At 57.1% G+C, this 15,630-nt stretch overlaps 2 protein-coding genes across 3 annotated transcripts in view; one reads left to right on the top strand and one right to left on the bottom strand.

Annotated features, from left to right (window-relative positions):
- Window positions 1-25: 25 nt before the first annotated feature.
- On the top strand, window positions 26-5,379 carry BUD23 (BUD23 rRNA methyltransferase and ribosome maturation factor). 2 transcript variants are annotated; one of them, XM_042791507.1, is made up of 12 exons: window positions 26-94; window positions 210-247; window positions 462-557; window positions 756-838; window positions 936-1,032; window positions 1,839-1,935; window positions 2,299-2,349; window positions 2,936-3,021; window positions 3,252-3,297; window positions 3,608-3,669; window positions 4,773-4,862; window positions 5,015-5,379. In XM_042791507.1, exons 1-12 carry the CDS (start codon window positions 47-49, stop codon window positions 5,067-5,069), a joined length of 849 nt encoding a protein of 282 aa, XP_042647441.1. In that variant the 5' UTR covers window positions 26-46; the 3' UTR covers window positions 5,070-5,379. The 2 variants fall into 2 exon arrangements, with proteins under 2 accessions (XP_042647441.1, XP_042647442.1); XM_042791508.1 differs by lacking the exon at window positions 210-247 and having other exon boundaries at window positions 42-94.
- Window positions 5,380-5,660: 281 nt separating this feature from the next.
- Window positions 5,661-15,630, bottom strand: part of STX1A (syntaxin 1A) — a 96,585-nt gene continuing 86,615 nt past the window's right edge. Inside the window, exons 7-10 of the mRNA XM_033007147.2 lie at window positions 11,899-11,972; window positions 11,435-11,572; window positions 9,528-9,638; window positions 5,661-8,868 (exon numbers count right to left, since the gene is read on the bottom strand). Of these exons, the coding sequence (XP_032863038.2) occupies window positions 8,791-8,868; window positions 9,528-9,638; window positions 11,435-11,572; window positions 11,899-11,972 (401 nt within the window). The 3' untranslated portion in view covers window positions 5,661-8,790. The remainder of the gene's footprint in view (window positions 8,869-9,527; window positions 9,639-11,434; window positions 11,573-11,898; window positions 11,973-15,630) is intronic.

The raw sequence follows: 15,630 nt of genomic DNA, 5'->3' as shown, positions 1-15,630 counted from the left end.
ACACACCCCGCGCGCGCGGCGCAGGGCAGTGACGTCACGCGGCGGCATGGCGGGCAGCGGGCGGCGGCCGGAGCACCGCGGGCCGCCCGAGCTGGTGAGCGGCGGCACAGATAGACGGAGAGAGAGACAGACAGACAGACAGACAGACAGACCGACCCGCGCCAGGGTGTCCTGCGCCTCACCGCCTTCGCCTCTCTCTCTCGTTGCAGTTCTACGATGAGGCCGAGGCGCGGAAGTACACTCAGAAGTACGGAGGAACAGGGAGCGGCGGAGAGGGGCCCCGTCGCGTGGGGGCGGCTCAGAGGGGCCCCGTCGCGTGGGGGCGGCTCGCAGTGGCGGCGCGGGGAGGTCCCGCCGTGGGGCCCGGCGGCAGAGGGGCCCTGCCGTGCTGGGCGTGTGGCGGGGCGGGGGTGTGGGGCCTGCCGCGGGGCCGCTGCCCATGCCCCCGCCGTGCCTTGCAGCTCCCGGGTGGTGGAGATCCAGTCGCAGATGTCGGAGCGGGCAGTGGAGTTGCTGGGACTGCCTGAGGACCGGCCGTGCCTCCTCCTGGACGTGGGGTGAGCGGGGGCCGTGCCCCGTGTCACGGCGCGTGGGGCGCCTGGGGCTTCAGCCGCCCGCAGCGCTGCGGCTGGGTGGGCGAGGGGCACCCGGGCGCCTATTGTGGGCTGAAGAAGAGGGACAGGCTACCGTAGCATTGTGGCTGGCCGGTGTCACCCTCAGACCGGGCCCGCACATTCCTCACTCCTTCCTTTCAGCTGTGGCTCTGGGCTGAGCGGGGATTACATCTCTGAAGAAGGTCACTACTGGATTGGCATGGACATCAGCCCTGCCATGCTGGGTGAGCGGGCTCTCCTCCCCTGCCACCCTTGGCTCACCTCCGAGGTGATCCCCAAAGGTCTGAGCTGGTTGCCCGAGCTGTGCTGTGTCCTGTGCAGATGTGGCCGTAGAGAGGGAGGTGGAAGGAGACCTCCTCCTTGCAGATGTGGGTCATGGCATTCCCTTCAGGCCTGGCATGTTTGACGGCTGTATCAGGTGAGTTTGTGTACATAAGTGAGCTCTCTTGGTATTCCACACAACTGTATCATCTGTACAGTACACAGAGTCTGTGTATGGTGCGTAACAGATGAACGCAACTGTCCTCAACAGTTACTCTCTTTGCTCCATGCAGCTTGACTCTGCTGAGGTTCTGCATGGTCGAAGCAGCTTCCAATAGCTGTTTCCCAAGTGATACATGTCTCTCTTTGTGCTGGTGAGCTAGGAAGTTTATTGGACTAAATAAAATAAAATTCGGGATATAGTCAGGAGGGTTGAGAGCTGCTCCAAGGAGGAAAACAGAAAGTATATCTGTACCATTGCTTATCTGCAAGGTCAGTCCCTGCGTCAAAGGTTTGATGGTTGATTTGGGGGTTGAAGGGATAGGTGAAGGGGACAGAAACACTTTTCTTCTTAGAGAATGCCTCAGAAAGGTGCTGGGAGGGAACAGGGACTGTCCATTGCTGATCTGAATGCTCTATTTGGGATTGCTCATTGGCAAAACCTGCATGGCCATGCAAGGGACACAGCTAAGCACTTGAATTATTTGGGCACCTGGCCTAAAGGGGATGCTTAGTGATGCTTTTGTGTGTGGATAACTACTGCGCCTTCTTGGGTTTGGTCATAGTGAGTCTCCAGAGGGGTTTGTGTAACTGCAAAACAAGAAAAAGCTACATGGAGAAAATTAAATTGTTTCCCTGAAGCCTAGCACATGCTTAGTGCTGAAAGTAAGCTCAAAGGGAGGCGATAGGCTCTGTGAAAGAATCAGTGGCTCAGTGTCCCGGGGGTCTTGTTTTCTTTTTTAGTATTTCTGCAGTGCAGTGGCTTTGTAATGCTGATAAGAAATCACACAGCCCTCTAAAACGCCTTTATCAATTCTTCTCAACTCTTTATACTGCCTTGGTAAGTGTCGTGCTCTCCCAGTCAGGTCTCTGCCTACTTCTACAGCCTTGCTGGTGCATTTTAGCAAGGTATTTTTTATCGGGTATTTTAAGTAAATGCTGCTGTGATACAGAGGACTGATAGGAGCACCCATTTCCTATCTCCTTGTCTGCCTGCATGGTGTCTTATGCTTCTTTGATCCCTGCTGTTACCCCTGTCCCTTGCTGTGCTGTGGAGGAGCTGGCTCTGCCGTCTGAGCAGCTCTCCTGGGAGACTTGTCCAGGAGGCTTTGGGGAGGTGGGTGCTAATGTCTGGGCTAGGAATTGGGTGTCTAAAGGGGTTGCCTGCACTGAGACAGGTTTGTGACTGACTTTATTCCTGTAGGCCCGAGGATCCCGAGCCGTCCTGCAGCTGTACCCCGAGAACTCAGAACAGGTACGAGACATCAGGCATTGGGGAGTAGGTACAGGCGGAGCCAGGCAGTGAAGTCGGTGCTGTTTGGGGATCTGAATGCATCGTGTTTCTCCACATCAGGTCTGTCCCTGTCCTTCCCACCATCTGTAAAGCTCTTCCAAGAGCCCAAGAAAAATCTATAAGGACAATGCCCTGTGTTGCTTCACAGATTGTCTTGGGCTGAGCCTTAAGATCAAAGAAATTGGCAGGTCACAATCTGAGTCTTCTCTCCTGGATCTTCTCCTGTGTGGCTGGGTTTGAAGACTGGCCTGTAGTCACCAGCACTGTACCGTAACTCCTTGGGGCTGGAAAATTCAGCCCAGTATCCCTCTCATAGAGAGCCTGCTGTGCCAGTTAACCCAGGCTAGACTGAAGATCAGGGAGAACCAAATAAAGCAGTAGACTGGTGTCCAGATGGTACTGCAGAACCGGGAGCTTGGTGCAGGGTTTAACAGGAGGAACAACCTATCTTTGGCATGCACAGTTAGCTGTGGTTGAGCCCAGAGGTCTCTTGGGCATTGCTGGTGGATGACTGCTAAATAACTTTTGCACGTGCTTATTTTTCCAGCTGGAGCTCATCACGGCCCAAGCCATGAGAGCTGGCTTTACCGGGGGAATGGTGGTAGATTACCCCAACAGTGCCAAAGCCAAGAAGTGAGTCCTGTGTCTGTGTGTATTTGTGTTTTTGGGGTGAGGCCTGGGTTTAGCAGTGATTTTTTTTATTTTTTTTTTTTTTCCCCAAGCTGTTCTCACTCCCGTGAATCAGTCCTGGACAGGGTTTACAGCTTAGATCTGACTGTGTTATAAACAGTCTCAGTCTTGCATGGGTACTGGGAATCGCATGCTGAAGCCCGGCTTCATGCTCCTTATTCTCGTTCTTTCAGGTTCTTCCTTTGTCTCTTTGTTGGGGCATCTGGTGCGTTACCGAAGGTGAGGACTTCTGAGAGGTAGCAGAGTTGCCTTCCTAGCTGCTGGGTGATGTGAAAGAGCTGTGGGCAAGAGTGGGAGCCAGGCAGCAATGCACGTGCAGATGGGACTTCATTTATACATTTGCTGTCAGTCTCACCAACCCCTGCTCTCCCTGAGATCTGTTTTCTTTGCCACAATTTCTGGAAGACCAATTTGTTCCTGCTTCAGTCATTCCCCTTGCAGAGCCCTGGGTTCCCCTTAATTAAGGTGGTATGACTGTTACCTCTACCTGCTCCAGAGCAAAACTGGACTCCCCAATTTTACTTTTCAGGGCCTTGGTACTGAGTGTGCTGATGGAGAAGAGATACACCAGGCAAAGTTCACCAATGAGAGGTATTGTGTAGGGGTGAAGCTGCAAGTTCTCCCCAGACAAGGAATGTGGGGGGTGTAAGGGCTGGGTTTTGCTGATTGAGGACCACAGCACTCCCCTGTGAGAAGTGACCGAAGGGAAGGGACTGGGATGACCCTTGGCAGCCCAGATGGGCACTGCTTTATCTTATTGAACAGCTGCAGACAAAAGGAACAGAACAGGTTATTTTAGAGAGCTTTGCTGTGGCATCATAGAACTGTTGTTGATGCTTACCCTAGAGCTCTAGCTGAGCATTCAGTTTGCATTCTGCCCAGCACTTGGCTCTCCAGCTCAGCGCTGTACCGTAGGCCAGTGGTGGTGGGAGGGGGAATATTTACAGTGTTAGTGATAGCAAGCAGGGCTTTTTGTTGGGGAGGAAGTCTACTGTGCCTGAAGTCTGGTGTTCCCTTTCTTCTGCTGATGAATTATTTGCTTAGCTGTGCTTAGTTGTGGCCTGGAGGGGCTTCTGCTGGTCAGGTCTCCTCCCGCGGTGATGGTGCAGGGAGCAGCCCCTCTTGCAGCCAGTGGGAGAGACAGAGAACAAAAAACAGAGGAAAGTTGTCGTGGCTGCCAGGAGCTTGTGGCTGCCATGTTTTCCTGCCTCTTACACTGCTGTCCTCTTCTCACTTAGTCCAGGGCATGCCTGGTTTTGGAGGGCAATAGCAGAACCAGCAACTTGTTTGGAAGCCAGAGGGTTTGTCTGCTTTGTTTAGAGTAGAGCAGACGAGGGCAAGATGGTTGTGTTTGAACTTGTATTCTCCCAAGATCCCAGAGTCCAGCGTGCTGCTGGTGTGTCATATATGGCACAGGAGAGTGCTGGCCTGCTGCAGCCTGTGGAGGGTAGGTACCCCTCAGCTCAGAGCCAGGGCTGGAAGCAGCCTCCTCCCCTGGTGTGTCTGAAGCTGGACTGTTTGGCGACCTACCCCATTACTGGCTGAGCCTCTTTCATCCCAGGGCTGATGGGAGGGGCACTCACTGGTTTTATGAGACAGAGGGCATGCCCAGTTCCAGGTGGCAATCCTCCAGGACAGAAGACTGTGCCCCTGCACCTCAGTTTCTCTCCAGCTGCTGTCATCTTTCTCTGCAGGACACGGTTCAGAAACGCCAAGGGCAAGTCTGTGAAGAAAAGCCGGGACTGGATTCTTGAGAAGAAGGAGCGTAGACGGCGACAGGGCAAGTAAGTTCTGCTGGGCACTGCCTCAGCTGAGCCTGACTCTGCTGGTCTGGCCTGCTGTCACCCATTCAAACTCCTGCCACAAACCCGCTTCCCTTCCCATCCAAAGAATGACCTGTGGATCGTGCTTAGTCACTCTCTGCTTTTCTCCACAGGGAAGTGCGAGCAGACACAAAATACACAGGTCGAAAGCGCCGCCCTCGCTTCTGAATTGCTCTGGACACTGCTGGTGTGGAAGATGGTGTATTGGTCTCTTCAGCGAGCCTCCTGTGGATGGGCACCCCAGGCCTGAGACTTTCTGGATCAGGCCATTTTGGCTCTTGGAGGTGCAAACTGACTCAGGTGCTACCCAACAGCCAACTGCAAAGCTTCCAGCCCTGTTTTCCTGGTGAAGGTAGAGTGGCAGACAGTGCTCTGGCCACTTGGTGTCTGCAATACCATTGCTATCTTCCTGAGAGTGCAGTGAGCCCATCTGGAGCTCCAGGTGAGCCAGAACATTATATCCAGCTTCCTCCCTAAATAGTCAATGAGTCACAAGTGATATTGGTCTCCTGGGTCCTGCCCTCAGTGCAGGGGAGCACTGAGGTGGGAATACAGCACCAAGTTTCCTGCCAGCTTTCCCGAGGGCAAATCTTCCTCCTGGCAGAAGTGTTATTCCTGGGGTGATTGCTTTTCTGGGTGTTTTGCATCGGACCCACACTGTATGCTTTAGTGCTCCCAGGGTGCTGGGGTTTTCTGCACCCTAGCCCTTGCTCCCCATCGCTTCCTCCCTTCCCCTGAAACAGAGGTGCCAGCCAGAGCTTTACAGTTACAAATGTTTATTCTACATAAAAATTCCACAAAATGGGAAGCTGTTTTTCACCCAAAGCTTTGGGAGAGGAAAGAGAAGCTAGCAGGGAGGGAAAAGGTGAAGAAGAAAAGAGGCAACATACAGTGTCATCCAGCCCAGTGAGACAGAGCAAGCCAGGGTCAAGATCCACATAGAAAACAAGGACACTTAGCTCACAGTACAGCAACAGTACAACTCCACAGGAGGCTCGGAAAGCCTTCAAGTACATTAATTACAAAAAAACCAATCCCCAGTTCGAGTGCAAGCTGTGCGTGCCCCACACTGCTCATGGAATACTGCATTGACACGCTCCCGGCGCTGGGAGGGCAGGTGGCACTTGGAACAGAGGTGGTGTAATCCAAAGGACAAGTAGTGTGAGGTTGGGGGCTGGAAAGAAAGAGTGAAATGTCTCCCCAAAGCACAACCACACTGTTGGTGATTTGGTCTGTACATGCAACGACGGGTGGGTAAAAAGGAACTGAATGGGGCTTCCCATAGTGCAGGGGTAATTATTGCACCTCACAAGTGAGGACAGTGTGAGCCTGCCTGCGGGGCAGCAATGGCAGCTTACTCCTCTGCCTCCCTTGCATCAGAGGCTGGCACCACCACTGCCTGCAGAATCACCGACTGTGTCCCTGCCTGGCTTCTGCTGCTGGGGGGGGCTGCCGACGGTGGTGGTACCAACAAGGGAGCAGCAAGTGCCAGAATCTTCCCAGTGCTGTTCTTGGGCTCGTGCTTTGACGGGGCTGGGCCACAGCCCGGATTATTGTCAGCTTGTGCCACAAAAGCCACTGCTTGGAAGAGAAAAAAGTCACTTTGTGCTAGCAGTGAGCATCTCTGCAGGGTGAGGGCCTGAGAGGAGCTCTTTTGCCTGCCTGCCCAGGAGCAGCCCTGCCAGCAGTGTTATTGCTTCCCGGAGCGGGGGGGCCAGCGCTCACAGACTGTGATGGCAGGGGCAGGAGCAGCACGCACTCCTGCATCACCTCCAGCTCACTTTCCTGTAGCCAGACATCCCCACAGAGCAAAGAGCCTGCCCATGTCAGCCTCCTGCCCTGGAGTGGGGCTCCAGAGCCAGCCTGCTCCTGCTTGCAGGGGTCCCGGTGGCCCAAGCCCTCTCGCACACACAGGCTGCAGTGCTGTACCTCACATCGGTGGTTGTGGGACTGTGAAAGAATGGGACTGTGAAAGAAGGGGGCTCTGGCCGCACCGGCTGGGGCTTGGGCAGGGCAGGGGACTGGGCTGGACACACTTCCCAAGGGTGGCTGAATGCGATCAGGTATTGTGGGACCTCAGGTAACAGTGTCAGGGCAAGAGCTGTGCCTAGGTTGCTGCTGAGCAGGGCTGCACCGGGTGAAGGCAGCGCTGTATCGGCTACAGCGCGCTGCCTTTCACCCTGCGCCCATGTACACTACACAGTGAGCCAGTGCCTGTGTTACAGCACCCAGCCAGGGTGGGGGAGTGTGGGGTTGGAGCAGAGATGTTACCTGCAGCTGGAATACGCACTGCCATCAAGTGCCCTTTTTCTGCTACCAGTATCTAGGCTCCTTCCAGATGTGCGTGGCTGTGAGCTCGGCCTCAGGTGCCTACCCTGCTCTGGGCTCCTCTGTGGTGCTTTGGCATGTGCGTGGGCCAGTGGAGCCCTTGAGCCTCTGGAGGAATGTGAGGGCAGAACCCTTCCCCAGCCTGAGAAAAACGGACAGTGGCAACACAGGGTCCCTCCACTGCCATCAGGCTCAGGCCATCCCACAGTGGCTGCATCCATGTAGTGGAGAGCACAGGGCACCCAGGTGTCTGCCCACAGCACCCCACTGAGTGTGGTTGCCTCACTGGATGGCCCAAGGGATGAGCTGGCAGAAGGGCACTGCGCCAGGAGAAGGTGCCAGGGGCAGACAGATGCCAAGAGGTGGCGAAGAGATGGAAGGGGCAGGAGGCGTTGCTGTGCTCAGGAGCTGGTAGGATAAATGAGGAGGAAGTCTGCTGCTCCTAGCTTGCAGGGGGATCACTGCAACAAGGGCTGCTCCTGGCACCATGACAGGAGAAAGCCTAACTGCCTCCAACCCCCTGCCCTGGCTGCCTATGGGAAAAAGAGAGGCTGGAAGCAGCCTTGCTCCCAGGCAAGCACTGCCTGAGGCTGTGGGCATCAGAGCCAGCCCCAATCCCTGACAGCCAGAGCCCAGGCCTGGGAGCAGCAGGACCCAGGGCTGCTGTGTGCCAGGGCTAAGAACAGAACAATGAGGCTTTGGTGCAGGGTGAGCAACCTGTGAAACATGCTGGCTTTAAAGTATCTGTGCCCCTCCTGCTCTGCTGGGCCAGCACCAGGGTGCAGCACAGGTCCCACTGTAGCCTGTTCCCATCCCCAAGCAACCACGAGGGCCCCAAGCAGCAGCTCCTCATCCCACCCTGCTCCACCAGGCACCCACCACCAGCGGCTGCACGTCCAGCCCCTGGCACTCGCTCCCTAAGTGCCCTGCCTAGGGAGGGGGCAGCCCTGCCATCGGCAGGGCAGCAGGGACGGAGCCCCACAGCCAGACGTGGGCAGGGTTGGGGACAGGCAGGGCCTGGCAGAGCACACCTCTGGAAAGGGCCCTGGGAGAGAAGCAGCCTGAGGGAAGGTGTTTGCAAGCACAGAGGCAGCTGAGACATGAGAGCTTCTGGCTGGAGGTGACGGGGAAGCTGGGGGAGGTTGACTGGGCACTGTGCTCCCGAGGGCCCCTAACACCATCCATCCTCATCCTCGACGGTCACTAACAGACTGCCCAGCACAGGCGGAGCAGCAGTGCCCAAGGGCACCTCTGTCCCCACCTGGTCCCAGTCAGCCACTCGGGCTGGAGCAGTGATGAGAGCTTGGGTTCCCCCCCCTCCTCCCCGGCCTCCCAGGGTCCCCCTTGCGCCCATCACTGTCCCCCGCACCCTGCCTGCGCCCTGGGGCTGGCACTCCCTCCACACAGACGCACCGCACACACAGCGTCACAAACAACCATGCATTAGAAACTGAAATGCTGCTGGGAGGCTCCAGGGCTGCGTGGTTCGCTCCGGCACGGCTGCGGCCCCATGGCGCGCGCGGCTCCGTCCATCGCACACAAACAGTCCCGTGGGGTGAGTCTAGCCGAAAATGCCGCCGAAGGTGGAGGCAATGACGATACCCAGGATCACACAGCAGATTATGATCATGATCTTCTTCTGCTCAGGTATCCCAGCACCAGCAGGGAGAGAAGGGAGAGGGGACCGTGAGTTTTGGGGGGCAGGCTGGCCCTGAGAGCCCGGGGGCTGTGATCTGCCCTATTCCTGTTTGCTTGCTGTGGGCTCCAGCAGCCCCGGGGCATAGATGGGCACCCCAGCTCCCCCTTTCAGCCCTGGGCTGGCAGAGCTGAGCTGAAGGCCCCCAGGTCCCTAAGCTGCCAAGCTGACACAGGACCAGGTGTGGGGACCAGGACAGGCAGTTGGCGCTGTGCTCAGTGTCAGAGCTGGGCTACGCCTTTACATTTTTTTTTTTTTTTTTTGCAAGGGATGTGGCTCTCACAGCAGGCCTGGCCCGCAGGGTCCACCCTGTCCCTTTTCCTCCCTCCCCGCAGCACCCCTGCCCCATGGCTCATCATCAGCACTCACGCAGCCTGTGCCAGGGAGCTCTGCCTCAGCTGGTGCCACCAGCGAGACCTGCGCTGCACCCAGTGGTGTGGGGCAAAGCAATGCCCAGGCACCCGTGAGGCTGTGCCACGCTGCCCACGCCTCTGTGCAGGCAGTGGGGCTGGCATGGGTGCCAGGCAGGGGACTGCCCCCGGGACGGAGGTGTCAGCAGTGTAGGCAGGGGAAGATGGGCCTCAGCCACTGCCGTGACTCACCCGTCTGGCTTTGCTCTGGTACTTCACTGCTTTTTTGGTGTCAGACACAGCCCTCTCCACGTAGTCCACTGAGTGCTCCACATTGTACTCAATGCGGTCGATCATCTCACCCTGCAGAGTGGGGACAGAGCCCACGCGCCCGTGTGCGCGCAGACGTGAGTGAGCTCCTTCCTGCGCTGCTGCTCCACGGCACATGTGGATGTCGCCCAGCCCTGCACGGGAGAGAGCGGGCCCGTCAGCTGCCGGCAGGCAGTGGGTGCCCTGGGGTGGGGGCTCTGGAGTGTGAACCCCGTCCCGGAGTGCTGGGACCTCTGTGCACATTCTATCAGGGAGGCAAGCAAGGGTGAGGGTCAAGGAGGTTCGCCAGCCCAGCCCAGTCCTGGCCTGGTGGCCACCCTGTTCGATAGCTCAGGTGACAGGAAAGCCACAACAGGATCTGCACTGACACTGCACTGCACACTACTGAAACGAGGCATGGCAGGGGAGCAAGGACTGCACCAGCAGCGCCACAGGGGATGCTCACAAAACCATGCACATGCAGGGGTGACGGCTCTGATCCGCACAAGGGCCCTGCCAAGAGCGGAGGGCCCTGGAGTGAGGCTGGCGAGGCCTGACTGCGGGGCCCTGCAGGGACTCCTGCCCCACTCTGCCCCCCTGCCTCAGGGGGTGGGCTGGGGACGGGGACTCCTGTGGATGTGGAGACACAGACTGGGGCACACTCCCCCAAGCCTGTCCACCTCCTTTGTTCCCAGCCTGACTGCACTGGAAAGCAGCACAGATCCTGCAGCATCTGGAGACACAGTCTGACAGTTTGCGTGACCGACAGAGGTGGGCAGCTCGAAGCCCAGTGACCTCCTGCATGGCACAGAGGGAATCGGGGCTGCAGAGCCAGGGGTCATAGCCAGCAGCCCTGCAACACTCATTTCTCAGCTTAACACTGGAGAGCACAGGGAAGATGAGCCTTGCAAGCCCAGAGGTGCTCTGGTGTTACTCGCCTCCCCACCCAAGCAATGACCCCCACCAGGCTCCCTGCTGCCCCTGTCCCATGCCTATGCCATGCCTTGCTGCCTTGCCTAAAGCTGCTGCTTCTTCTTCCCTCCTATGCCATGCCTGGGGCAGAGCAGGCAGCTGCCAGCACTGCTGCCAGCCTGGCACCCCTCTGCTCCTGGCGCCAGCAGTTTGGAATCTCCCACCCCACCGGGCAAAGCAGGGTGCTGGCATGGTCTAGCCCTTAGAGTGGGGCAGGGAACCTTGAATCCATCACATCTCTCCCCCAAGGCAGACAGGATGGGGCACCAACACTGCCATGCCATGGTCACCCCTGCCTGCCTGCCATGGGCAGGCCCTGGTGCCACACGAGAGCCTCGGACATACAGGGCACAGCCATGCAGAGTGGAGCATGCAGCACTGGCGGGGGCTCGGTGGGGCTTTACCTGCCACTGATGTCTCCTCGGGCCGTGGCAGCATGGTGGGCAAGAAGGGGGGTGAGCAGAGACACCGGAGCGTGTGCCTGGCTGAAGGGCCAGGTGCCGCGGGCTGGCAGCACAGCCAGGGGCAGCCTGGCAGGACCACCAAGGCTGGTGACACCCCAAGCTCACCTGGCAGCGCCTGGTGCTCTGGGGGAGATGGAGAAATCTCCACCTGCATGGCAGCCACCCGCTGCCCTCCTCCAGAGCCCATCACTGAACCTCCCACCCTGGGCACGCAGCAGTCCCCAGCTCTGGGGCACAGGGCGGGTGGCTCTGGCCCCAGGGAGCCCAGCACAGCCCCAGTGGCAGCTGTGTTGGTCCTAGGTGCAGTTTTTTCCCTTCAACAACCAGCCAGGCAAGGGACTGCTGTCAGCCCCATTGCCCTCCAACCCCCCCGGCCCCATGTGAGCTGGCCAGGGGGCTGCAGTGTCTCCCTACCTGGCTCTCCACCAGCATGGCCATGTCCATGAACATGTCATGCAGCTCTCGGATGCTGTTCTCCAGTTTGATGATCTCACTGTGCCTTGTCTCAATCTCATTCAGTGCCTGCTTGGTGATGTTTGAATCCATAATGATCTGCAAGAAGACAGGGCCACTGAGCACCATGCTCCGCTCCTCAGATGCTGGGATTAGGGGCACCAAGAGAGGGAAGAGAAGAAGCCCCGGAGTCCCTCCAGCCACCCCAGCCAGGCAGTTTGCAGCAAACCCCCCACCCCCCCAGCCAGGACACAGCCCCTGCTCAGGCAGCATTCTCAGACCAGACCTGAGCACGCAGACCCCAGTTCCTGCACAGGCTGTGCTCATCATGCCTGTACTGAGGCCAGTGTGGCAGCACATCCACCAGCCAACCCCCTCCCCAGGACGAGGGGGCTGGCTCAGCTTTAGCCTGTGCCGGTGCTTACCCCAGAGGAGAAGATGGCTGGGTTGCCGCTCTCCAGCATGTCCTCCAGCTCCTCGCTGGTGGTGGTCCTGCCAGCTGCAAGTGACACAACACGGGTCAGCCATGAGCCCCCTGTCCCAGACGTGGGTCCCGCGCTCCTTCAGGGCTCTGCTGGCTCCATGGCATCTCCCGAGAGTGGAGCGGAGCAAAGCTTCCAGCCTCAAGAGCGCATCAGGCAGTTTGGGGGGCTGCCATCCCACAGCCCAGCTCCGAGCTCTGTGCCAACTCTGTGTTCCCTCTTTTTAAGGGAGGTCAAGCTGCCAGCTTGTCCCAGCTCACCCAGAAAAGCCCATCTACCCCTCCTGGTCAAGCTGCCCATTCCTGCGGGGCAGGGAATGGTGTCAAAGGACCAGCAGCCGTCAGTACCCAGCTGGCAGAATGTGAAGGAGGAGGGATGGAAAGCAGCAAGCCAAGAGCAGGCATGCTCTTGGCAAGCCCCATCCTGGACTAGTTCAAGGCCATGAGGGCACTGGGATCAGCAGGGTTCACTGACCTGACTGCTGCAGTCACTGGTCTGCCTGAGTTTTAGCCCTGCAGCTGCGTAACAGAAACCAGGCTCTGTCCTTCCCCCTGCAACACAGCCCTCCTCCTTGGCCCCAAGGCAGTCCCTTCAGACCCACAGCTCCTTTGGGAGCAATTCACCCACTGTGCATGGTTGTCTTGCCTTCCCCATGGACATACTCCACACTGCTACAAAGGAGACAGACATTAATCACTCTGTGCATTACATGATCTTTCACCATTAATTGCAGCGTGTACTTCAGCCTAACAGCCAGCCACGTAGGACCTGTGAAATTATGGTGCTAAACAGAGACAACGGCGCTGGGCAGGCTTTCGCTGGGGCTACCCAGTGGTAGCAGGAAGGGGGAGAGAGAGCAGGTCACAGCTGCAGAGAGGGCAGGAGACATCCCACCAGTGTGATCAGGAGCAAGTGGGGGCAGATGGGCAGGAGCTGCTAACGAAGCAACTTCATCAAGCCTGACAAACCCCCCATCAGCAGAAGGACAGGCAGGGAAGGGCTGGGGTCTGGCCTAGTGCTTTGCTGTGACATGCTGCCTGCAGGCTCTATCAGTGGTATTGAAAGGGACAATATCATCCTCCGGGATGGGTCCACGGCACCTCTGAATGGGGAAATGGAGGAGATATGGCAGAGCACAGAGACAGCCCACAGGACAGTGCTCCCTGCTTCCAGCAGAGCTGCACCAGGGGCTCAGACCAGGGAGGTGCCCAAAACCTTGAACTTGGTCCAGGCCTTCACCTCAAGTGTGTCAGTGCCCCAGGGAGTACTGTGAGGGGTTCTGCCTGCTCAGCCATGCCTGGCCACCACCCCATAGGCATGGTGCATGCTGCCACCCTGCCTGGGGAGCACCTCCAACACGGACACCTCCACACTTCATTGCAAGGTCCCGCTCCTATGTTGGGGCAATCCCCAGTACCAGCAGGGATGGATGGATGGATGGATGGATGGATGGATGGATGGATGGATGGATGGATGGATGGATGGATGGATGGATGGATGGGTGGATGGATGGGTGGGTGGATGGATGGGTGGGTGGGTGGATGGATGGATGGATGGATGGATGGATGGATGGATGGATGGATGGATGGATGGATGGATGGATGGATGGATGGATGGATGGATGGATGGATGGCAGCCCTGCAGAGAAGGACTGGGGGATACCGGTGGGTGACAGATGGGACAGGAGCCAGCAACGTGCACTCGCAGCCCAGAAAGCCAAGCACCTCCTGGGCTGCATCACCAGCAGCGTGGCCAGCAGGCCGAGGGAGGGGATGCTCCCCCTCTGCTCCGCTCTCCTCAGACCCCCTGGAGCACTGCGGCCAGCTCTGGGCACAAGGCAACAGCTTTAAACTGAATGAGGGTGGGGTTAGGCTGGACATAGGGAACAAATGCACTGTGAGTGTCGTGAGACACTGGCACAAGTTGCTCAGAGAAGCTCTGGATGCCCCATCCCTGGAATTGTTCAAGGTCAAGTTGGGCAGGGCTTTGAGCAACCTGATTTAGTAGAACATGTCCCTGTCCATGGCAGGGGGGTTGGACTGGATGATCTTTGAAGGTCCCTTCCAACCCAAACCATTCTGTGATTCCATGATTTTCCTGCCCTGCAATGCAGAAACAAGAAGACCACCTGGAGCTCCTGTGCTCTGCTCCTTGCTGGGGTGCTTTGAGTGTCTATGACAGGAAAGTGCATTTCTGGCTTCACCTCAGGAAAAAACGATGCCATAACAGAAGATATTGGTGGTGATGGCAGCCAGGAACATGTGGAAGCCTTCAGGCTCTGCGCAGTGTTACCAGTGCCATGTGGAGGTTGTTTGCTGTCTCCTGTCACCAGCAGGCTGCAGGATGGGAGAAGGAATCAATCCAACCACACACCCCCGCAAGCAGAAGACTCCAGTACAAAGACTTAATTATTGCTCTCATCAGCTCTGATTTCCCACATAACAACAGGTTTTACATCCATGGCTGGGCGAGTAATGTGCAGCCTCCTCAGCAAAACCAGGTAGCCAAGCTTTCTGGGTGCTTTCTGAGCCATGTGATAAAGAGAGCACCAAGAGCAAGAAGGGTGTCAGGGTGCAGAAACATGCTGGGGTCCCTTGCAAACACTGTTTGGGACCTGGAGCTCTGGGAGGCTGGAGGGCACAATCCAAGATGTGTAGCAGGCAGCTGAGAGTGTTCCCCTGATCTTCCTTGTGCCTGCACCTCCCTGCCTGGTACTGAGAGCGTTGCATGGTTCCTTGCTGTCTGCATCAGGTTCGTTTCTCCTCCTGGGAACACAGGCAAGAAAGGAAGGAGTGGGCTGAAGGATGGCAGCTGACAAGCAGCTTTCCTGAAGGCCTCCAAGGAGCAGGACTAACTGGAGGGCCGTGACAGTGCCCCACGCACAGGGGACAGAGCCTACATACAGGGTTCTGGAGGTCTGGCACCCAAGAGGTGATGTCCCAGCTGCGTCAGGCAGTACTGGATCCAGCACAGCAGCTCCCCCAGCACCTGCAACGAATCATCCACAGCAACCAGCAGAGATGGGCCCTTGCAGCAGAGAGCCAGAGCTGAGAGTGGAGCTCACGGGCCTTCGGAAAGCAACACGGAACTGTGACGGACAGGTGGCACAGGAGAAAGAGACATTTGCTGGGGTGTCTGAAAAACAGTTGCAGTTGGAGAAGAAATAGAAAATAAAAAAAGAACAAAAGAAAAAAACAGAGGCCAGGAGGAAAAAATGGAAATTCTTTAAAACAAAATTTTTCTTTTATTGGTTTTCTTGAAATGAAATACTTTCTCTGCAGGCTAATTGCCAGCAGTCAGGAAGGAATTCCTCCATTATTTATGTGACTAGTATCTTAAAATTTAAAAAGCTAATGGTGTTTTTATCTTAATAACTGATAGGAACAGCTCAGTGACACTGAGAGCACAGCCCAGCTGGCTCTTGCAGCAGGGATCCAGGACACAGACCCTACAGGAGCCGGCACTGTTCCTAGCACACCCAGGGCTGTCTGGCAGGAGCTTAGGACAGGCAGTCCTGGGAAGAGAGCATGGGAAGAGAGCAAAATGAGATGAGCTTGGTTCTGCTGTGTCTGGACACCGAGCTTACAAGTTAATGAGATGGCTCCTGGGCCACTAGTCCTGTGGTGCTGTGTGGGAACTGGAGCATCCAGACTTCCCTGAGATCACACACTCGAC

This window comes from Tyto alba, unplaced genomic scaffold (assembly GCF_018691265.1).
Source record: "Tyto alba isolate M040663 unplaced genomic scaffold, T.alba_DEE_v4.0 Super-Scaffold_19, whole genome shotgun sequence".
NCBI classification, from domain to species: Eukaryota; Metazoa; Chordata; class Aves; order Strigiformes; family Tytonidae; genus Tyto; species Tyto alba.
Note: the sequence above shows the minus strand (reverse complement) of the source record. Positions and strands in the feature narration are given on the sequence as shown.